The following is a 25,095-nucleotide window of genomic DNA, read 5'->3' as shown; positions in this document are numbered from 1 at the left end:
ATTTCCTTCATAATTTTTTATGACCTGAGACACTAAATATTTCAACTTCCTGTTTATAGATAACGTTGGGTGCAGACAGATAAAAATCTCCAAGAATAAATAAAGGATGTCTTAACCTCGGTTCATTTTTAGGGGAAGGGCACAATTTTTTACATCCCCTAAGGGCGGATACAGTCAGTAGATTCTAATAAATATCAAATACAAACATAATAAAATATATTATGTACAATATACATTGTAAGAGATGAAGTTTAAATTATTAGCTGTCGTGCCTTTTTAACAAACGACAAGCACACTGTAATATTAGGCTACTATATTACGAAAAATATTGAAAACAACAATTTTGAATTGCAAAAAATTCTGACGTGGTACTCGAAAACGGATTTCATTTTTGCAATCAGGTGAAATTGTGAATCAGAAACGCGCATTTATTTCAAAACAACAAAATCCATGCAGAACGGTGATTATTTGTTTGCAAGGAAAGAAATGCCCTTCATCACTCACTTGTCAATGTTGAAGTCTTTGCAGAAGCCCAGAAACTGTTAGTAAATATGGTGTACTGTATGGGTGAGACGATATCCAATCAATTACTTCAATTGATCACTTGCTCATTCTTTTTCCCCATGTTTCTCTACAATCTGACATGTCAGAAAACTAGATATGGGTGATATCTGAAACAATTGTATACCGCCAGCCCTGAAAAATGTTGTCATATACCGCTGGGCCTGAAAAATGTTGTCATATATACCGCTGGGCCTGAAGAATGTTGTCCTTCCACATTTAAGTTAAAAATCTTATAACCCCCCGCTTGGACAAATCAATTCGCAGTTCCAAGTGCATTCGTGTATAAGGTAAAATGCATTATATGTCATTCATTTTCAAAATAAAATGACATAAAACTGTACATATACGTTAATGTTAATGAAAACAAGTTTAAAATGGTCATTACAGTAAGGGAACTTCGTAAAATGTGGTTATAAATACACAGATATCACTTGCCAGAACCACTTCCTTTTTGCTGTTCTCCAGGGAGCTGTTACACAGAAGAAAACAAAAATGAATAAGCAAATCGTGGCACTAATTGTCTTTGCTACTTGCTTTTCTTTCTCTGGTAAGTATTAAGAAAAGTAGAATATATTTTTGTCAGAAAATGAGTTGAAATTGAGTTACAAGCAAAAATATTCACACTCTCATACGTAAACGTACATCACGTAGAGAAAATTTCACATTGGGTAAATCCGATAGTGATGCCACACATTTTGAGACCCGAAAAGGCTCAAAACGGCTAAACATTCTGAAGCAATATATTCACTATAGAGTTTTCGTACCATATAAGCAGAAAAAGTGTAGAAATTAAACCTTCGTAGATATAAGAACAATTTAAAAAGCTCGAACCGAGTCGTCTCTCCCGGGTATGTCGATAGAGTCTGTTCAGGGTAAGACGCCGCGTTGTGAATTAAATATAAAAACACTTGTAAATGAAATTAATGTAACACGTCTAATTTATTGAAAATATTCCTATTCATTAATTACGTAGGCTACAGGTAGGTGTTCTCAAAGTACCTATTTATATTTTGGATGTTGACTACTTAGTTTATTAGAATTGAAAAGATTGACTTCATATTGGCGTCGTTTAACTCTCGTTTTTTTTTTTCATACTAGAATCGACACATGTCATATTATTTTTGTTTTCGTATGGAGAGAAAGGCACATGAAACTATACTCGATCCAATAATCATTCTTTATTGTGAGCAAGTACGTACTTTCCCAGCACTCAATCACTTGTTAAACTTTCACGGTCAGTCTTTTGTTTATTTGAGCTTTCGGGCGACTGTTTCTCCTTACTTTACTGACCCCTGTTAAGATTCGACTTTCTTTCCCAATTGAGTACATATTTTTGTTGTAACCTACTCAAATCTGCAAAAAGAAATTATCGCCATTTATAAAAATACTTGTCGACTTTCCAGCCAGATAAAATAATAAAGAGTTCACACTTGTGGAGTAATGGTCAACGCGTCTGACCGTGAAACCACGTGGCCCGGGTTCGATTCCTGATCGGGGCAAGTTAACTGGTTTGAGGTTTTCTCCGGGGTTTTCCCTCAATCCAATATGGGCAAATGCTGGGTAACTTTCGGTGCTGGACCCCGGACTCATTTCGCCTGCATTATCACCTTCATCTTATTCAGACGCTAAATAACCGAAGATGTTGATAAAGCGTCGTAAAATAACCTACTAAAAATTATAAAGAGATTTATTGAATAACCTTCAAGGTAGATAAATTTTTCTACTTTTTTTAAATGTATATAGGGTAAACATTGGTAATTTCGTGGCAGTGGTTATTTCGTGATACTAATTCTTTGGTCTTTTGTGAACTAACCAAAGGTGTTACGAGATCCAAATTTCCGCCAAGGGATTGCATATGTTGTCCAGTTTCCAGAAACATACAGCTAAGCTTTGTGTGACTATTGTAGATGCTTCAGTGAGCTTTTATGTTTGAAGAGAGCAATTTTGCGTCGACTTCTCAGGCGTACAAATTTTGTGGATGTTTGTAATTACATTACAGGCTTATTACAAAAGGTAAGCAAATGATATTTGGTACAAAGATTTATTGTATCTTCATGAAATTTTAGGAAATGTTTTTGGAATTTTAGATACATCTGTATTCGCCATATAGGCTTAGGTTTACTGATAGAAATCTTAGCTGTTTGAGGCGAAATTTTGTTGAGCATTAAGCGTTACATTTTATACTATTTTAAAAATTGTATTACAATGCGAATTTTAGAAATCTGAAGATAAGATGTGATAACAAAAAAGAAAGCAGAGACGCAATGGGTTCAGTGTAGCTTCTGTTTGATTTGTTATCATGCTAAGTGTCAATGATAAGTGCTAGATGACTTGCAAGAATTGTGACAGAAGATGGAACTTGGCTCCAACATTTTGGACCGGAGACAGAGGCAGACAATGGAGTGGCATCATGCAAATTCACAAAGAAATAGAAATTCAAAAGTACACCTTCGGCAGGAAACGTTATGGCTACTGTGTTTTTCGATTCAGAAGGACTCTTGCTTGTGGACATCATGCCACACGGAACCACCATTAATTCTGACGGGTAAGTTATGTAGAACTCTCAAGAAACTTCAAGTTAGACTGAGTCGTGTTCGACGACTCGGGAGAAGCTGGATGATCTGCTATTGCACGACAACGCACAGACATATGTCAGTCACAAGACCACAGACCAGAACAGAAAATTCGGATAGACAACACTGAAACATCCGCCTTACAGTCCTGAACTGGCACCGTGCGATTACCATCTCTTTGGTAAACTGAAGGATCCCTTCGCGGAACGAGGTTAGAAGATGACTCCTTTGTGCACGCTGCTAAAGAGTGGCTCAGACGTGTTGGTCCAGACTTTTACCGTGCTGGTCTACAGGCCATCGTACTTAGGTTAAGTAAGGCAGTTGAAAGGGATGGGGCTTATGTGGAAAAGTGGCATTTTGTTCCTTAAGGATGCATCTACATTCTGTGAAAATAGCAAAGCTGTAGGATAAAAATATAATATTTAAACAAACGTTATGCATTACTTTTAGAGTTACCCTAGTAATATAGGCTATAGTAAAGTCCGTAATAAAAGTGTTCACCCTTTCAGGGCAAAGAAGATCCCTTTTCAATTTCAATTTTTACTTTGATTTCATTCTTGTTATGTGTTGATATGTATTTCTGTTTTCTTGCTATGAATATTAGGCGGAATTACTATGTTTGAAGTCTTGTAACAATAAATGAGAATTTAATTTGACTTTAATTAATTTTTCCACAATTCTTCTACCTCTCACGAAATTATCAATGCAATATCACGAAATTACCAAGGTTATTACGAAATAACCAACCTTTCAGCTTAAGTCGTAAAAGTGGTTTTTGGCACATATTCAAGAACGTATCCAATCTTTTATGTCTCCAAATTTTTACAGCAAGTTATCGTCTTTTAGATGAAAAAATCGAAATAAGGATATAATTACACATTTGCATTTTAAATTAGTTTTCATGAAATTATCACGAAATTACCAATGTTTACCCTACACCATTTTTATATAGAGATGCCGCACTCCTCCCTTCCCCCCCATTTACCATATTGAATTTTGTGCAAGGTGGTAGCATCAGGTGAAGTTATGAGTAATGTTAGAAACCTCTCATTCAGTATAACTTTACGGGAAGTGCGATAGGAACTAGGCCTACTTCAGGCACTTTATATGAAAGGTAAGAAAAACTTTAACGCTACGTTTAACGCCGCATTAAATCAGTTGTAACTCACGTAAAACAACGCATATATTCAACACATCGACTCACAATGGTTGCTTTAACTGAATGAACAATATAATGTGATGCCATCTACCGAAAATGACCTGAACCATCAGAATTCGAAAATGTTGCAACTCTCCCGCCGCGGCATCACTACCGGATTTAGGGCCTACACTAAAAGTTTACTGTAATAGGGTCAGTTACAATGCACATATGGTAACCGTCACATCACCTTCAAAAGCTGTTCTCAAGTTGTTATAAAAAGCATGATTAACCCAATTTAGATGCAAGTAAAAATAATGAGATACTTTTAATATTGCCAAGGGACCTTATATCATGGCTCCCGCTCGATAATTTGTAGCTAGTTAATTTTGCAGAGTTCTATTTCATTGTATTATTTTAACAAATAACTTGTAAAATTAATTCCAAGATTTAAACTTTGGTCTGAAATGTAGTACTACATGTTAATATTTCAAGTTTGTGTAATTTATACATCATAACATAAATAATCCTAAATACATCTCATTCGGTTACTATTTTGATATTTTTTGTCTCTTATTCATCGCTAATTTGGCTGTATCATTCGTTCATACTCAAACTGCAATGCAGACAAAGTATTTAAATTTATTTCATGCGTTTCATACATATTTACATATTAAACAGTATTTTTCTCGATCTTTGGTAATGCGCAGCTATGCACTCTCTCTATGTTTTACTAACTCTATGGTTCCAAGCCCGCTGTTGTCAGATAGTAGTTAATAAAAAGTTAGTGACTATTTCAATACAGCTGGAAAGAATTGATCCTTCAGAGGAAGACATTGGATATTTTGCCCCTCCTTTCATTTTACTTGTATATGGCCAATAAAACGAGTTAATATTTAAAAATATGCAATGTTGGTGTAATGGTGAATAATAAAACTATTCTAAGTAATTTTTGTACAATATTTAATTTGTTTTGCGTCTTATTTCCATTACTATGTCTATAATCGATACATAATAACATACTCTATCTTACTTGGAATAAATTTCATTAATGAATCACAAGCAAGAACCCACGTACAAAAATACTACAGAATCGTCTGCTGTTGCGTGAATTAAGTTTCCAATTTGATACACTGCGCAGTAGACTAGGAGCACTTTATCTATATACTTATCCTTATTCTTATCATATACGTCTACATATGCCGAACACATAACTAATGCTAACCATACATACAATAACATAAATACAGACATGGAAATCCTACACATACAACCCAGAAACCAAAAACTCAACACACTAGAACAATATGAAATATACAGACACACTAAAACACACCCTAATCAAATTCCCAATACACAGATCAATTTCAGAACACACGCACTATTCAACTCTACTTTTCAACGCTTTTCAACACGCAAACGCACCCCTACAACAGGCAGCGATGTCGAGATGACGCCGGGATCATGTAGGCTCTGACGATAGTGTGAAGGATACACCGAAACAGCTGTAAGCCACACGTGCTTATATAATTTAACACTAGTAAGTTTGCCATTTAATCAATTAATCAATCAATCTTATTCTATGGTTGGAAACAATTAAAACTTTTATTACTGTTTGTCGATTGCATCCTATAGCTGCTTATACTGCCCGCTCAATCAACGGTAATGAGCGAATAGCCGCTAGGTGGCAGGTAGTACACACCGCTATAAATTCTTTTATCAGTAATATCAATGTGCACTATCTTCCACCTAGCTGCAAAATAACTTTTATCGAGCAAGTTGTTTACAGAACCATAGAATGCGATCAAGCAGGCAGTGAACTCAATACATATTTGAAGAGGGTAAAGGTGAGACCAACAAGCAACAATCCACCTATTGTCTTAACATTCTTTTGTTGTCTCTGTTTAGAAAATTCACTGCTAGCGAATACAGTTACCTTCTAACGTCGCCCGACCACAATATTATATTTCCAAAAGGAGGAAATCCAAATTGTTAAGGAAAATCAAACAAAATCAAACAAAGTCTCCTCCTGTAATTGACACATAACATATTCCGAATAATAATTGGATAACTGTTAAATCTATAGTAATACGATCGAAAATACGCTTTCATACCATTCTTTTGGTCAAGTAGAAACAAATGCCAAAATATTATAAAATTAGCATTTATTTTACCGATAAAATTTGTATCATCGTGTTCAGGCAAGCTAGAAATGTGTTAAATTAATTTAAATTTATAAAAAAGCGATTAGGACAAAAATATGAAATGTCATAGAAATCCGAGACCTAGATATTACTTACCGTACAATACACTGTTCATCTCCACTGCCATTTAACTTGTTATAGGAAACTCCGAACATTTCCAAGAAATCGAAAGAATTAAAGCATTTGATTGCAATTAAAAATTCGTTGGCTAGGGCTTACTGGGATCACTCGTGATACGAAGTTGCGCTCAATAGTGGGTAAGATTCCAGTTCCTGTTGATTTCCTAATTCAATCGTTCCAGAAGTTTTCCTCTAATACATATATGGGGATCATAAAGAAGATAAAAGTGTGAATACCAACTGGGCGAGCAGAGGAATGAACAGCTTCAAATACTTCGGGTGTACTATAAACAGTAATATGAGATGCTGTCAGGAAGTCAAAAAGAGTAAAGCAATGACAAATGAAGCTTTTAATAGGAAAAGGACCATTTTGTGCGGACATCTGGAAACGAACTCAGAAAGAGACTAATGAAGTTCTTTATGCGAAGTGTGGCATTGTTTCCAGCAGAAAAATGAACATTACGACGAAGTGAAGAGAAGCGACTAAAAGCATTTTAAATTAGGATATGGAGGAGAATGGAAAGTGTGAAATGGACAGATAGAATAAGAATTGAAGTTGTTTTGGAAAGACTGCGTGAAAAAAAATGATAATGGAAATGATTATGAAGAGAAAAAGGAATTAATTGGGTCACAGACTGAGAAGAAATTGCTTTCTGAAGAATGCACTGCAAGGCATTGTGAACGGGAGTACAGTTCGGTGCACAAGAAGATATCAGACGATAGACGACATTAAGATATAAGGATCAAATGCGGAGAATGAGAGGAAAACAAAGAATAGAACAGGAATACGCAAGGATAGGCAAGGAATAGTAAAGATAGAAGAATCTTCGGTGTGCAGTCATATACATGCCATTTGGCAGAACATTATGTATGTATGTATGTATGTATGTATGTATGTATGTATGTATGTATGTATGTATGTATGTATGTATGTATGTATGTATGTATGTTTGTATGTATGTATGTATGTATGTATGTATGTATGTATGTATGTATGTATGTAGGGGAGACCCGGGCAAAACGAATAACCCGGGCAAAGAGACTAATGCCTATATCTTAGAAATGCCAACAGGTAGCGCTTTCTGCTATGTTGGGGAAGAATCCCAACCAGATTTTGCTACTGGAATTGACTTGTCGTCATTCTAGCTAGTATGTAAGAGAAGAAGTCAGCGTGTGTTTGAAGAAAATTGACTGTTTTCTTAAAATATTTCAAGGTAAGAGAAACATATGTACAACATACAGTACTGCAGAAAATCTTTGTTATGTGGTAGTAATATATAGGCGATACAATTAGTTCTAAAATGCCGTACTTACGAAGAAGATTATTCACGTTTATGTTTGTATAATCTTTAATGAAAAACGAATTGGCGTCTGCGGGCAAAGTGAATAGGGCAAAGTGGATAACTTATCCGCTATATAAGTATCAGCTGTATTTTTGTATGTATTTGTCTATCGTAATAAAGCGTGTTAGATCATTTTACATAGTGGAGGCATTAAGTCACACTAATTAAATTATAAATAAGCAACACTGATCTTAAGTTTTACTTAAAAAGATCGTAATGTGTTTTCATATGGTTTAATTTTTCAAACGGAAGACGGATCAAGCCAAATGGTCTGAAGAAGCCATGAAGAAAGCACTTGAAGAAATAAAATCTTCCAATCAGTGGTTCTGCTATCTGGCCATACAACCATAATGTGTTTGTTGATGAAGAGGTTGCTCCAGATGAACTTACAGATCGCCTACTTGAGACAGAAATCAGCGAAACGACAGCTGGCTCAGATTTAACAAATTCTGCCGTGCCACCTTCTTCAGCGGCTGAAAAAACAGTCAATGCTCGCTCAGAATCAACCACATCTGTGATGTCGGCATCTTCAGAGATTGACGAAATATTCAATACAACAATTACACTCATTAACATCGTGTTTATATGTTGATTTATTTTTATTATCAGTAAATAGAAATTAAATAGAAAGGTGAAAATGTTATAGGGATATTCACTTTGCCCGGGTACCCGGGCAAAGAGAATAATTAACTATATTTTCTTTCTGAAATCATATCACTCTCCGTAGGTACGAGAAACGAAATGCTGTTTTGTAAATATGTGGACAACATGTGTCACAACCAAAGTCATGAAGTTTTTATTTCGGGAGCACCAAAATATAATCTGTGGCATTGTTTACTCTTAGCTTATCCGCTTTGCCCGGGTTTCCCCTATGTGCGTGTGCGTGCGTGCATGTAAGTATGCATATAAGGATTGTCAAGTATTCGTACGACGATACCAGAGACTCGTGTCGATATGAACAATTTTACTTTCTCTGGTTATCTGCGCAGCTTGTGTAGTATAGACAGACATTCCACTGATAAGAAAACGAAAATATTATTACATTATATCTGCTATCTCAGATATCGTTATTTTTTCTGTGAAATGCCAATACTTAGTCACTCTTCGATTGCAGGCCGTTATTGATTATGAAGTAAATTTGTAGAAATTCACTTCGATATTGTTTTGTTCATGATTCATTTTCTTTATTTTATCCCGTAAATAGCACATACTTTTATTCTTCCTGATATACTGTATATAACTCCATGTAAAACTATTTCATTTTGTCTCTATAAATCTCAAATAATATTTATTGACAGAGCAATAAAAAGAAACATTTGCCTTGAGAAATCTTCAATTATACCTTCAATATTTCTTATGTCCTAACATTATACGAATAGTTTCACATCATTGAAATTACCGGTACTTAACTACTTACTTATTTATTTACTTACTTATTTATTTATTTACTTACTTATTTATTTACTTATTTATTCATTTACTTATTTATTAATTCATTTAATTATTTAGTTATTTACTTATTTATTTATTTAGTTATTGATTGATTTATTTATTTATTTATAAATTAATTCATTCATTCAATTATTTATTTATTTATTTATTTATAGCCACACCCGTGAGCTTCCCTGCTCGTCTTGTTATTAATAAGTATCATTGACTCAAATCTGTTATATTTCCAAATACAGCTTTTTATTATTAGTGAATAGGCCTAATCAGTTTATTATAAGTTGTAAGTCGTTTGCTGATGAATTATTTTCAGTGTTGTGTTTAGAAGTATGATTCAAACTTTTATTGCAATGAAATACACTCTGGAGTTGTTCACTTAATTCTACTTTTATGCTTGGTATTACGTTAGACCTAACAGCGTCTGAAACAGAATATATTTGTAAGAACAGATGATTGATCTCTCAGCTGGAAGAAGACTTTGTCACCAAACGGCACCACTTGGAATAAGGTGTTTCATTGTCTTATATTATTTAAGATAATCTGTTTGGTCCTTTACCCCATTTATTGCGTTTCATTTTATCCGTTTTACCTATTTCAATATCATTAAAATAAACATAATCGATATATATATATATATATCTAATGGATTGCTACATACATATTGACATGGGTATTAACTCTCGACTATCCTGTCTAGTTCTAGCACTACGCTCTCTTTTTTTGTTAATTCTCTAACAACGTTCATCGCTGTTTTCTCTTTTTCGACCCTGTTAAGTTCGAATTCTCTTATGTGCATGTCAATCAAAGCGTTCGATGCGTGTCTCTTGCTCGAACTACTGAAATGTTTGCATACTTATTTCAAAAACAATTCTCCAAATCTTCCTTACTCTTATTGGTCTCGGAATTTTGTTTTACCTTCAGGCAGAAGTGTTTCGGTGTAACTGAGACTTTTATTTGGCATTTTCAAGTACGACACAGACCTGCCTGCCTAACGTTAACGTATAAAATCTTTTCTCACAGAACACTATCCGAAATTATTAATGTCCAACTTATAGTTATCTATTAAATGAACGAAACACAAATCGAATTCAAAACCCACAAGCACTACTGCTCCTTTAACACGCAGCGGAGCCTGAGTGCTGTCTGCCATCATTCTAGGTAGAGCAGGGTACAATCGCGTGGTGTCATCTACAGAGCGTTCGTTTACATAATATAGGTCGACCGGCACGATGACCTAGCTACACGCGGCAAAAAATCTCTCGAACGTTTAACAATATTTTTCAGTAAATCTGTTAGAATTACTGTGTTGACATTAGATTGCATGTCATTCTTCTGATTGTGTTAGTGAAGTGTTTAGATTAGCTCGTTCACATAGAACCACACAAATTTAAAATTTACATTAGAGCTAAGGATTTTTATGGTAGAGACTTATCGGAAAAGAGTGATTACGGAAAGGTGACAGAATTATTTGCAAGGATATTTTCTAATGTTACTGTTCCACATGTCAACCTCGTTACACATTTAGAGAAACTGGGTCAGTATTGAATAAAAGCAGCACGTTGTGTACTTACTAAGGAAAAACTGGATGAAATACGAGAAAGATTGGAACACACCTCATAAAAATGTCTCCGTCATCTCGCGCAAAACATCAGAGATGTGTTGCAGCAGAAGGTCATCATTTTCAACACCTCTTACATTTCAGGAAAGTTCAGTACTAATAAAACTGCCGAGCGAACGCGAGACGGTTTGCCGCGTGTTGCATGACCTTCGTGACGGTCGCGTGTCTATCTACATTATATAAGTAATGCTCTCTAGTATACAGAAGCTACAAAATGTGACACATTATTTATTACTTGCATTTTGTGACGCATTTAGCCTTGAGATTCTAAATGGAAAGTATGGGAGAGACAAAAAGGAGGAATTAACGTTTGTTAATGGCAGTGCGGGGAGTGCTGTAGATGTTATTATATGCAGCAAAGACGTAATATCTTTAATTAAGGATTTCTGGATAGTAGAAAGGTCGGAGAAGAGAAAAGTGTGTATATATTATAATACAGATTATTCGGCCATTAAATCAATACAATCTGTTATGACGTGTACAAATGATTGCTTAGGATGTAATTGGAGTATATGATTGCAAGGAGAGATATGCTTTTCATCACTCACTTGCCAATATCGAAGTCTTTGCAGAAGTCCACAAACTGCTTGGATATAGTACTTAATATTTACTATAATCAATTACTTTAATTGATCACTTGCTCATTTTTTCCCATATTTCTGTACAATCTGACATGTCAGAAATGTAGATATGAGTGAACTCTTAAACAATTAGTAAATTTCATATACGTACCTCAGGGTCTGAAAAATGTCCTCCCACACCTAACTTAAAAATCTGATAACCTCCTGCTTGGACAAAAAAATAGCAGTTCCAAGTGCGTTCGCGTATAATGTTAAACACATTATATTTAATTAATTTTGAAAATAAAATGACATGAAACCTTACATATCTGTTAATGATAATGGAAAGAAGTTTAAAATGGTGATTACAATAAGGGAATTCCGTAGAATTCGGTTATAAATACCCAGGTATCACTTGCCTGAACCACTCTTGTTTTTGCTGATCTTCAGGCAACTTCTTCGCAGAAGAAAACAAAAATGAATAAGCAAATCGTGACACTAATTGTTTTTGCTACTTGCTTTTCCTTCTCTGGTAAGTATTAAGAAAAAGAAACTGTTGAGTTGCCCAAAATTTATTTAGAAGAAAAATGTAGGAAAGTGTTACATACATACATACATACATACATACATACATACATACATACATACATACATACATACATACATACATACATGCATGCATGCATGCATGCATACATACATACATACATACATACATACATACATACATACATACATACATACATACATACATACATACATATATAGGCTACATACATACATGTATAAAAAATATATCATGCCTTTCGATTTTATTTCTCAATACACTTTTTCTTATTAAACTGGCTTTTTAAAATAAATGGGGCTTAAACATATATCATGTCTTTCGATTTTATTTCTTAATATACTTTTTCTTATTAAACTGGCTTTTTAAAGTAATTGGGCCTTATTACTGTTTCTATCTCCAGAACATAGCATTACTTTCACTTTACCAATAGATATTTTATTTGTAAATTGTAGATTTGAATTCTTGGCAAGAAATACTGCCTGATTTTTATACTTAATTTGTAATTATTTCATTCACTATAAAACCTGTTCTCTAGTCAATGTCCGAAGTCAATTTATGTAAATACTTCAAAATACAAGAAAACTTTTCAATTAATTAAATTTTGCCATTGTGTGTGATAAAGAAATTCCAAATAACGTGTTTTAATTTGAGGTTCTGCGTAGCTATAAATTTAAAACCTGGAGTTTGGTGTTACACAACTGTATATTTGCGATGTACTAGCGGTTACATGACTTTAGATTTTAATTTAAACTACGATTCACACTCTACGCCGTGAGGGAAGTGGGGTAAAAACGAGAGGCGGTATGCTACCCCAAGATTTTCCCCTGGTATACCTCGATTTAAAAAAGGCACACCCCCTTTCAAAAAACATACACATACATTACGTATACAATACATATTTTCGTAGTCAGTAACGCGAATCTTTGAAGCTTACGCAACACATTTTTCTTAATAAAATAATTTCAAGTTACTTCAGTTATTTACTTGATTATTTTGTAATGTCCATTGAGACTTATCATTTAAAATAATATTAAACTTACAAAGTGCCTTACTTAATTATTATCAGAAAGTGCAACAACGACAAAAATGACACAGTCACTCAATTGGCAACAATGGCCACCACAAGCTACAGACCACAGCCTTATATACTTGAAATACTACCGTTGTAAGCATTCCAGGGGTTCACTTATCAAATAAACGTGTCTAAATACACATTGAATACAGTTCCTGAAGGCTGTGGTTTAGATTTTCGAAGCAAACAGATAGTACTCTTTGCTGTGAAGAAATGTATAAACAAATTTTTACGGATCGCATTTTTTCAGTGACGGTATATCATTTTTTAATAACGGTATGTTTTCTGATTATCACATATCTACCGGAATGAAAGAACTAGATACGATAATTGAAATTTTTACACTGAAGAGAACGAACAAGACAAAACTTTACTTGGATAGCATCAACACTCGTTATAATACAAGTAACTTATATATATTGTCTGGCGACAGATACATCTTCTGTCAGTTAATATTATTTTGTGCGATTAAAAACAAATTAATTTCCAAAACGTAGGACAATTAAATAAACTTCAAAATTATTCTAGTGTGGAAACGCATTTGAAATATTAATTTATACTCGTATGTACATATTAAAAATGGCAACACTGAAAGACTTTCACTGGATGTGAAGGTGGGATAAGGAACACTTATTTTGTTTTGGATCCTAGAATTAACTTACTTCAGAAATTCAATAATTCCCAAGAGGAATATGAAGACTTCATTTGCTCTTGCTAATTCCGAAATGTTAGTGGCTTGGGTTTTTTGTGTTTCCTAGGAAACATCTCTATAGTCTTCCTATAACTTCTGGAAACTACCAAACTTAAGAAATATTAACGGAAGAGGTAAAATCGTGCAAAATATTAAAGGCTACGCAGATTTTTATGAAATATTAAAATTTACCGAAACGTCATGAAGTTTGTGAACTTTTTCTTTAATATTGATATTCAATTTAGACAATTTTGGCAACCGATATTTTAATATTATGCATGAATATGATTTTTTTGAAATACTTACATTCTTCTAATCGGTATAATTCATGCCTTGATCACATATTTTTCAAGACAGCTAATAAATCAGATTTTAAAACTGGTGTATGAAATAGTGCAATTATAGACCACAGGAAATACTGTGATTTTTTAGAACTATTACAATTGATAGAAATATTACCATACTCCCATTATATAATGAAGTTTCGCTGTTTGTCCGAAAATGTATTATTATTTATTAAAATTAATGTCCAGACACTTGAACTTTGTATAAGTCCATTGGTCTGCTTACTTCCGGATTTAATTCACCTTCAGACATGTATTCTAAGTTTTCCTTGTCACTGCACTATTAAAATTGTAGTAACAGTTCGTCGCACTATTAGTCTTTGTAAGGATAAATCGAAAAGAGACCATGGCCTGATGTATCATTACAACGAGAAGATCCAGGATCCACTTAAAGTCATGCTAATTGTTGCTTATGATTTTGACGGTGTCCTTGTCAGTCATTCGGTTCCTGCGGGAAATCATGTGAATGGTGCATATTACAGTTACTTCCTGGAACACCATTTACGACCGACCAGCTGGGCGCCGTAAACGTCCAAATCTTTCGAATCCTCATCGTATTGTGATACATTATGGTGTTCGCTCTCACATATCTGCTTCAATGGTTAATTTACTTCGCAGATGGAACTGGGGAATTCTGGAGTATCCTCCATACACCCCAGAAATGAGACCATGTGAGTTTGACCTTTTCGCGAAAATGAAATTACCACTTAGAGGATTTCGCTTTAGAAACAGACAAGTAATTATAGCAGCAGTAGAGCAATCTGTTCGAAGATTAGTACAACAATAGGCTGTGGATGGCATCCGTTGTCTCCCTAAAGTGTGGTAGCGGGTCCTTCATGTTGAAGGAGATTACTTCTGAGCACTGCAACAATGTAACTGTTCCAAATATATTTTCTTTGTTGTTAATTCAAATGTTGCCAGTAAATATTGAATAACCCATGTAACTGGGGTGAAATATAAGCAGTAACATGAACTGCTACCATAGAGTAAAAAAAAGAGAATAGCAATGGAAAATAAAGCTTTTAATAGATAAAGTGCCCTCTTCTCCGAACCTCTGGAAAAAGAACTAAGGAAGAGACTTTTGAAGTGCTTTGTGTGCAGAGTGGCATTTTATGGACCAGAAACATGGAGATTACGACGAACACAAAAGAAGCGACTAGAAGAATTTGAAATATAGATATGGAGAAGGGTGGAGCGCCTGAAATGGATAGACAGAATAAGAAATGAAGCGATGTTGGAAAGAGTGGGTCAAGAAAAATATAATGCTGAAACTTATTGGAACAGAAAAAGGGTTGGCTGAAAAGAAACTGCCCACTGTAGGAAGCACTGGAAGAAATATTGAAGGAGAGAAGAGTTCGGGACAGATCATATCAGAATATATACGGCATTAAAATATACGGATCATATGTGGAGAATAAGAGGAAGTTTATATTTCATTTGTTGTATGTTTTGCAGTTTATTTTAATTTTGATTAATTCCATAACATTTTTTCTCTGCTGGATCATTAACAATTATTCTTTCTATCGCATTAGCGTTAATCGCCTTCGACAGTCCACATTACATATTTCTGTTATATATAGTATACTGTTATATAAAACAAAATTACACCCGAATAACATCACCCATGATGCAACGGAGCTTCATTTATGCCTACATACTCAACAACAAATATTACAAGCAACGAATCCAATTTATCTTAGTTTTGTACTAAAAATAATATTTTAGAAGTGATGTCAGTATTTGATTTGCAACAATACATTTAATATTGAATAACTTTAATTTTCTGTTTCTTTCGCAATCTTAAATTTTGTCTTTTTTCAGTTAACAACGTTGCAGAAGGCACCATATGGGGTATTATTAAAGAATCAGCTTATGTGATTGGTAGAATTAACACTGCAAATCAGCAAATGATTGAAGTGGTTACATCAGCTGTAAGTACATTTACTTCTAATTTAGTATACTTTTCGATTAAAAAAGCTTCTATACGTATTGGTCCTCCAATTAACCGTTGTCGAGAAAATGCACATTTCCTGTTGAGATACTTCACCGAGTAAGAGCAGACGTGGAGACATTCCTAACTCAATTCTAACTACAGCAGGTGTTCAGAATGATATCCATGCATCTGAATGCAACTTTATTCTTATCGCTGTAGTGAGCTACGAATCCTATTGTGCAGTCCTGCATCATTCTTTGTGTGCTAAATGACACTTTAATCCGAAACCACAATTCCTGACCATAGAACAGTAAATTATGTTTTTTTACATGACTCCAAACACATAAATCAAATTCGATTTAAATCCGGTGATCTAGGCGGCCACGGTACAGGTCCTCCTCAGCCTAAGGGAATATAGTATGAACGTTAATTTGCGGACCGATGTTTATTGGAGATTTTTTTCCTTCGTTAAGTTTGTACTTTTCATCTGTAAATTATTAAAGTTATCACTTTTGAAACACCCTATATTTCGCTCTTATAGTATTATCATTAGCGCATCAAAGTGTTTGCTTGAATGCAGCTATAGTAATTATGATGAAATTATTTTAAGATGAATTCTAATTTTTCCCCTTGAGGAGAATGTTATCAAAATCTTTAAATAAAATAATTAACATCAAATTACGTCCTAATATAGACCAGGATTTAAACTTTTTCTTGCCGTACCAAAAGATACAATTTACCTCTCAACTTTGTACCCGAAATTATTTCATTTGTGAATATTTAAAATTAAATGAAATGCAGATAGTATATCTCTCATAAATATTACATCACAAACTTTCAACAACAAATACAATCAAGCTATTAAAAATTAATTAAAGGAACTAGGTTTCACATATTATAGTAAGATGTCACCAGCGGCCAAAAGGTTAGTCTGTCTGACTTCCATTATCCCGACTTGTGTTTCATCCCCCTCTGAGTCATGAAAGAATTTGTGATAGGGAAAGCGGACAAGAAGTGTTTTTCTGTGAGTTCTTTCAATCCTTTAACCATTATCATTAAGAGCTTGTTGAGTGGAACAGAAGGCTTCAATTATTTAACTCAGCCACTTAACTTAATATAAAATAATAATAGTAATACTAATAATAATAAATATAATAGTAATAATAATAATAATATAATATTATATTATTATTACTTCTACTTCTATTATCATCATCATTCCACCAATTTTCCGTAATCATCCTTAATATACGACGTATAGACACAGTCCTAGAGAAAAAATTAAATTTGGCTGAAAATTATAAGCCTACAGGTTAGTGTTTAATAAAGACTTATCACAATCGTTACAGGAAAGCAAATTGTCGTATCAAATTGGTAAGTAATATGGTTCTCACCTATTAATGAGATACTATGTTTGTTTTCGGCACACCGGCTTCTCGAATCGGGATCCGATTTTCGTGAGTCCGATTACCAGAAATGATTCTAAATTCAACCGATTTCTGTACTATTTTCTTTTGGCCGATGTCAATTCAGAGAAACCCTGATCATATAAATAAGTTGAAGAGAATGGCAGGAGTATGAAACAGCATTGGCACTACGTTTCTATGTTATTTATCAACGGTAATCCATAAGTCACAAATTGAGACGATCTCATATTTTATTATTATTAAAACATCATCCTATATTTTGAAAATGTTTTATTTTAATTTTAACAGAAGACGAGTACAATTAATGGCGATAGTGTAAAAGGGATTTAAAATTCTATCATGGGTGTTATCGTGCATCTTATTTTGGATTTTTTTTTTTAATTTTATTCTGAAATTTTGCAAATAATATTTGAAAATTTCCAAAATTCTATCAGTGACAGTCGCTACATTTTGTTCAGTATAATCAAAGTAGCTGGAATAACTTCATTATTCCCTTCATTATACGGTATGAGGCGAAACAAAACACGATATTCAAATTACACTATTCAAAATATTTAAATTTTTGTCCATAACATTGATAAAATTGGCTAATCTTAACTAATTTGCATGCACTGAACACAAAAATAAACAATGAAAAGTTCGTAATTCGTCACGGTTTTGTGTTATAGATACTTACTTAATATCTTTAAAAATCAGGAATTTTGACCTATTAAAAATTACTTTGTTCTCATTTTTTGCGTGAAAATTTCCAAGGCCAGCTTAGATATGATAAAACTAATACATTAATAACTGACCAGCTATTAAGACTCATAAAAACCACTCTTCGTGCAATAAAATAGGGAAAGATAAAAAAAACCTACATTTTTCTCTTATGAGAAATGGAATCTTCACTTTTTGAAAACTAGCAACATTCGCCCTTCATCGCTGGATCCCATCTTCCTTGATACCGTTCCTACATTGTAGCAATGTCTTGGTGAAATCGCTCTCCCTGCTCATCACTTACAGTCCCTAAGTTCTCAGGAAAGAGGTCCAAATGTGAATGTAAGAAGTGTATCTTCAGTGATATACTGAAGGCCATTTTTCTGTAGATTTTTAGTAACGTCTCTATTAATTGGGGATAATTTTCTGCCTGTGTTTCCCTAACAACCCTTTGATGCAAAATATTTCCATGCTGGTAATTCCTTGTTGTTTAGTCTATTCTCAAATATCCTGTCCTTCAAAAGTTTTTTAGCTTGTGGACCGACAAATATGCCTTTTTTAATCTAGCATCGTCCACCCTGTGGAGTAACGGTTAGCGTGTCTAGCTGCGAAACCAGGTGGCCCGGGTTCGATTCCCGGTCGGGGCATGTTACCTGGTTGAGGATTTTTTCCGGGCTTTTCCTTCAACCCAACATGAGCAAATGATGAGTAACTTTCGGTGTTGGACCCCGGACTCATTTCACCGTTATTATCACCTTCATGTCATTCAGACGCTAAATGACCTAAGATGTCGATAAAGCGTCGTAAAATAACCTATTAAATTAAAAAAAAAATTAATTAATTTAGGAATACTGATTATAGGGAACAGAGACTCTAAGTATTGAAAGACCACTCCACTTGTATCTACAGCTTTAACAAAATTTTTCATTAGCCTTAGTTTTATATACAGTGGAGAAAGAAGTACTTTTTCACGTTGCCCTAGCGGAGAATATTTAATATTATGCTCTCTAGAATTATAACCTTGTCTGATAGGCCAGTTCTTCACCACATAATATTGTGCTGTTGCTCGACTGTCTTACAAACATTAAAAAAAACAAAATAACTTAGTAAACCCTCCTTGTAATCCAAACAACAAACCTATTACTTTCAAATCCTCACAAATTTCCCAGCGAATTTCATTACAAATTTTAATGTAACGTTTTATTTAATGACGCTCGCAACTGCAGAGGTTATATCAGCGTCGCCGGATGTGCCGGTATTTTGTCCCGTAGGAGTTCTTTTACATGCCAGTAGATTTACTGGCATGAGCCTGTCGCATTTAAGCACATTTAAATGCCATCGACCTGGTCCGGGATTGAACCCGTAACCTTGGGCATAGAAGGCCAGCGCTATATCAAGTCGCCAACCAGGTCGATTCATCACAATTTATTGCATTCAATATTAATTATATGTTTTCATAAGTTTATTTCATAATGACTGAATGAGCCACTGATGGAAGGTTTTGTATTGCCATTGTGTAATAAAACTGCTTTTAACCTTAGTTTTGATGAATCAAATAACAGTCTCCATTGTTCTGGATTATATTCAATATCTAATTTATTCCTAAGCCCTTCACATTTTTGCAGGCACAAACAGAATTTTCTATTACAAAATAACTAGTCAGTTTATCGTTTCGTTTTCTGAATACGGATATCTTGGTATCTTTTGCTAATAAATCCCATTCTTATAATCTAGAACCTAATAGTTCAGCCTGTTGCTTGGAAAGATCTAATCCCTAACTAGGTTATTAACTTCTACCTGTCGTATCAAATGTAGTGTTTTATGATGTTAAGAAATGTAGGTGGGATCAGCGGAAGTTGAAGGATAGTCTGAGGATTCTGATAGTTCGTGTTCCTCTGGAATGACTTAATCTTCCTCACTGGGCGGAGGAATAGGGATAGGAAGTTCAGGAAAATGTAACACGAGCCTTATGGCTGGTGGGGATTAGGATACATAAGTTTATCTTTAGTTTTCCTTGAAATTCCCTGTCGCTTGGTAATGCAGAGGTAATAATCTCCAAGATGACTAGTAGCCTGTCGCCAAATCATTGGAACAGAAAAAGATATGTTGTTATTTTTTCCCCGCAACCATTCAGTTAACTTCATGTAACATGTTACACAACATGTGTGTGGTGCCCAATTATTGTCTTGTTCACCTACTTTACAGCCAAAATACAAGTGATGTGCCCTTTTTACATTGTCTGTAATTGATCGACATTGGGATTTCATAGTTAATTCCCCACAATCATAGCAGAAACTAGTTGTTGAATTTTTACATGAACAACGATTGCGAGCCATTTAACACAGAATAACTAGTACCGCCCACAACACTTCCACAATCATAACTAATCACTAAATTGTTCATCTCTTGTCTCACAATACAACATCAACTGTATTTCCTTTCCCTTATTCAGTTATAGTTGGATGTGACTTACCCTCCATGGAGCCGCATAATAAGGTTAATAAAACAATAAACCACCGCGACGGGTAACATTCATTCAACCCACAAAAGTGAAAGTATGTTTCAAATGGTACCTTAAAGGAACGGAAATGATATATAATTGTGTAAAATATACATAAAAAAATAAAGTCTGTCAAAGTGGATAGGTTTTAACATATTTTTGTACGATTTGTTAATTAAAAATATAAGTTTCTAAAAATTGTGACGTGTAGGCACTTTTTCAATGCCCTATTCGTAATCAGAACATACAAATTACATAAAAATAGTTATTCTTGACCATATTATGAAAACCTTCCATTCCTGCTTTAGTAGTATTGTTAAATATGATAATGCCCGACTTATTATCACTCATATTAATGTCATAGTGTTGTGTAGAAGGCATTGTAACAAATATTCCTTTCTTTGAAGCATAACTGACCAAATTGATCTCTTCAGTGAAGGCAAATCTGTCTCTGTACTTTTTGCTCGACAATTAACTGCCACCGAAACTTGATTTTTGTTTCACAATGTGTGTAATATAACAACAATAAAACTCATAAAAGCATAAAACAAATTTTCCTGTACTAATATAGATATTATGAAAAATATTATTTGGCCTCAGCATTTGACTGTTAAAGTGAACCAATTTTTTTTTATTTAGCAATGAAATCTTGCTCTTCCTCCATTCCATGATATACGTATATAGAGGATACATTTACCTACCTCTCTTAGTAAGAGAGACAGAGTAAAATTATTAAATAAGAGATAACAATAACTGGGAAGTACCCCTATAGTTGAGCAACCACCATAGCTCCTCTGATATGGTGCATGCCTGCCGTTCAAGAGTTACAATCAGGCGTGGGTTTGATCCTGGCTTGGGTTGATTACCTGGTTCTAGGAAAAAGGGTTTGCCTTTTCTTTCTGTTTTATTTGCGCGTAACTTTGATTAAAAATCTGAGTTAGGATCTTGATGTATTTGTTTTCAATCTCTTGTTTAGTCAAAACTTGCAAGACACTTATATTTTCAACAGAGTCAAAAGCTTCGTTACAGTGTATGAATGCTATGTAAAATCTTAGGATGAACTCGGTTGCCTTTTCAAGTCCCACCGTACTGTATCCCGTGCGGAAGCCCGCTTGTTCGGGCGGATGGTTCTCGCCTAAGATTTTCTTTACTATTTTGGAGAACAGTTATAGCGAATGGTTAGTAGACTGATAGGTATATAGTTATTTAGGTCGTCTTTCGTTCTCTTTTTGTGCAGCAGTAAGCTATTATTCGGCTCTTTTTTCACTGGGTTGGGATTTGTTCGGTTTCCAGGATTGCAATCCTACAAGTTTCTTTTGCCAAGGAAAAAAGAGTGTCTGAGATAAATCCAGAAGCTAAAGGAAGATCATATGTAACTTTTGCTTTGGAACAAGGAAATATATTTACTAGAGACAGGTTTTTCACAAATGTTTTACTTGCACAAAGAATTGAAACGGGGATTGACTCTGACTAGAACATTAAGAAAAGACTATTCCAGAAATAACAAAGAAATCTTTGCAGTTTCGAGCGTCATTAAATAAACCATAATTCATTACTTGCTCAGAATGTGTGCGTAGGATATAGAAAAGGAATTAATTTTTGGTTTATGTGTTTTTAAGTACAGTGTGTAATAGTGATGGGATTGACGACTTCAATTATAGGCCTATTACTCTTTCAAGGAAATATTCAATATAAGTTCAATATTTGAGGCACTCAGAAACAAAATATTATAAGTGACTTTTTTTAAAAAGTGGGATAAGTATATATTCTAAATCTTTAACGTCACTTTCTGTTCAGAGAAAAAGTAATATAACTGCAGTTCCAGTCAGTGCTGCTCCATGTTGGCCTTACACTTGTATTACAATGCATACAGAGTTTTGACTGAGAGGCAAACTAATACAAGTGCATTGTTTACATATTGTTGCGTTTCTTCTGTGTAGACTAATTCATTTGCCACAATGGAGATAGGTAATAGATTACATATTCAAAACATCTTCGTGGAAGGCCTGCACACATTGAGCTGGACCAACTATACCGTGATCCAATAAGGATAACTTTTGCTAAGTGAAGCAACTTGCAATAGCCAATGAAATTCATCCCACTCTTTCCTTGATGACCTGAAGCATTAGGATGAGCCTATAATAAGGACTGTAGGACGTGGAAAAGTGCGTGGAAGAGGAAGTTGAAGGAATGTTTGCCGTAGGAACACTACAGATGCACTTCATGACAGAAACATATATGTTTCAGCAGAAAGAGATGTGACTTCATTACATGAGGCTAGTGATGTAATGAACAGCGACTAAGGCTGAATTTCATTTAAAATATGAAATTTTCTTAGCCCTCTTCTTTCGGAGTACCAAAAACCACATCAACTCTTGCCCTAGAAATTGAATATAATATTCAACCAATCAGAAACTATATATTAAAAAAGGATCTAAAAATACATTTAAAATTGCAAGCCTCATCCAGATCTCAGATGTTCTTCAAACTGTCAGATAATATTCTATGTAATTTCTACAAAATAAACAAAGAAGAAATACCAGTCTATATTACAGATACACTCATTGCTAAAACTCCAGTTGCAAATGAAATTCCTCCATGAAAATGGATAATTCCAGAACATAGCCTACAAATTACACGAAATCATTTAAAAAATGATCCTCCATACATTTTTAAGTTAGATGCCATGGAACTACTCTGCAGCACATATAAGGATTACCTTCAAATATATAGATGAATCTCTAAACCCTGATGATGGAACATCAGGAGCAGGGTATTATATTCCAAAATATCAAGAAAATTACTTCATACCATGTTCATCCTCCTCCAGTCTTGCCACTGAATTGCTAGCTATTGATGCTGCTCTTTAGTGTGTTAGTCAAATTTCTGAAAAATCTATTTGAATACTTACTGACTCCAAGGGGGCTATATTTAATATAATCAAATATGTACCACACCTATACGCAGAAAGAATTATTCCAATTCAGAAACAAGTAAGTGAACTAAAAAACTCCAAAATAAAATAAATTTTCAATAGATACCTAGTCATTGTGGTCTACCTGGAAACGATAATGTTGCGAAACAGGCAACATATTTGCAACCAAGACCTCTTCAAGTGATATCTTTATCCAATGCCTTTACTTCAGTAAAGTTTCATTTTATAAACTTATGGATCAACAATTGGCAGCCACCGGCGTGGCTCAGTCGGTTAAGGCGCTTGCCTGCCGATCTGAAGTTGCGTTCGGGCGCGGGTTCGATCCCCGCTTGGGATGATTACCTGGTTGGGTTTTTCCGAGGTTTTCCCCAACCGTAATGTGAATGCAATGTAATCTATGGCGAATCCTCGGCCTCATCTCGCCAAATATCATCTCGCTATCACCCATCTCATCGATGCTAAATAACCTAGTAGTTGATACAGCGTCGTTAAATAACCAACTAAAAAAAATTGGCTCTCTTCTGACAAAGGAAAAATTTTACAGTCCGTTAAAAAGAAACCGAATGACCTGGAAATTTACAAAAACTTGCCCAGACATATTCAAACATTTTTAACAAGAGCCAGAACAGATCACATTGTCACATAATTGTACCTACACCGATTTCACTTTTCTGATAATCCTACACGTATGTGGTGTAATAATCTTGATGAAGATCTGGAACACATTCTTCTATACTGTCCATCCATAAACCACAAAAGAAGTAAATTCAAATCATCAGTACCAGTTGCAGAAGACACATCTCTGAAATATATATTGACTACACCCCAACTCTGCTACCAGCAACAGGCGTCTATAATGAACACCGATCAAAATACCCCTAATTTACTATGAAAAAGAAGAAGTGAAAATACTACAGTGGACTATAGTTGACTTTATGTTGTCTGCAAACAACTGCATACATTAAGAATATTGATTGATTAATTGATTGATTGATTGATTGATTTTTTCGGTTATACAGACATATTTTTTGTTATAATATGATAATAAGAAAGCTCAAGTGCTGTTAAGATAGAAATGTTTCAATGTTGTAAGCAATATCCTTGTTCTTGTTTTAAATAATATAAAAATACTGAAAACCCTTGCACTTATATTACTTTTCCACAAAAATTTTTTCGTGGGAAAATAATACAAGTGACTTTAGGACCCTATTTTACCTAAACTGTTTTAGAATAGATAATTTCTATTTAGAAGTTAAAAAATATAGGTACCAACATATACAACTGTAAATTTACAGAAACATAGACCTGTAACAGATTTTTTAATTTCCGTTTCAACTTCAAAGTAACTTATCTCAAAACTT

General features: G+C 34.3%; 1 protein-coding gene and 1 long non-coding RNA gene across 3 annotated transcripts in view; one reads left to right on the top strand and one right to left on the bottom strand.

Moving 5' to 3' along the window:
• Positions 1 to 621, bottom strand: part of LOC138711852 (uncharacterized) — a 40,617-nt gene extending 39,996 nt beyond the window's left edge. The window contains exon 1 of the long non-coding RNA XR_011335499.1: positions 505 to 621. This is a non-coding gene — a long non-coding RNA (uncharacterized lncRNA). The remainder of the gene's footprint in view (positions 1 to 504) is intronic.
• Positions 622 to 959: 338 nt separating this feature from the next.
• LOC138711848 (uncharacterized) overlaps positions 960 to 25,095 on the top strand; it is a 48,893-nt gene continuing 24,757 nt past the window's right edge. Inside the window, exons 1-2 of one of the 2 annotated variants that reach the window (XM_069843110.1) lie at positions 960 to 1,111; positions 16,062 to 16,171. In XM_069843110.1, the coding sequence (XP_069699211.1) occupies positions 1,057 to 1,111; positions 16,062 to 16,171 (165 nt within the window). In that variant the 5' untranslated portion in view covers positions 960 to 1,056. Of the gene's footprint in view, positions 1,112 to 11,957; positions 12,098 to 16,061; positions 16,172 to 25,095 lie in introns of those variants that run through there. The other variant, XM_069843111.1, reaches the window with a different exon arrangement.

Source organism: Periplaneta americana, chromosome 13, assembly GCF_040183065.1.
Source record: "Periplaneta americana isolate PAMFEO1 chromosome 13, P.americana_PAMFEO1_priV1, whole genome shotgun sequence".
In the NCBI taxonomy this organism is placed as follows: Eukaryota; Metazoa; Arthropoda; class Insecta; order Blattodea; family Blattidae; genus Periplaneta; species Periplaneta americana.
This window is presented reverse-complemented; position numbering and strand designations above follow the sequence as displayed.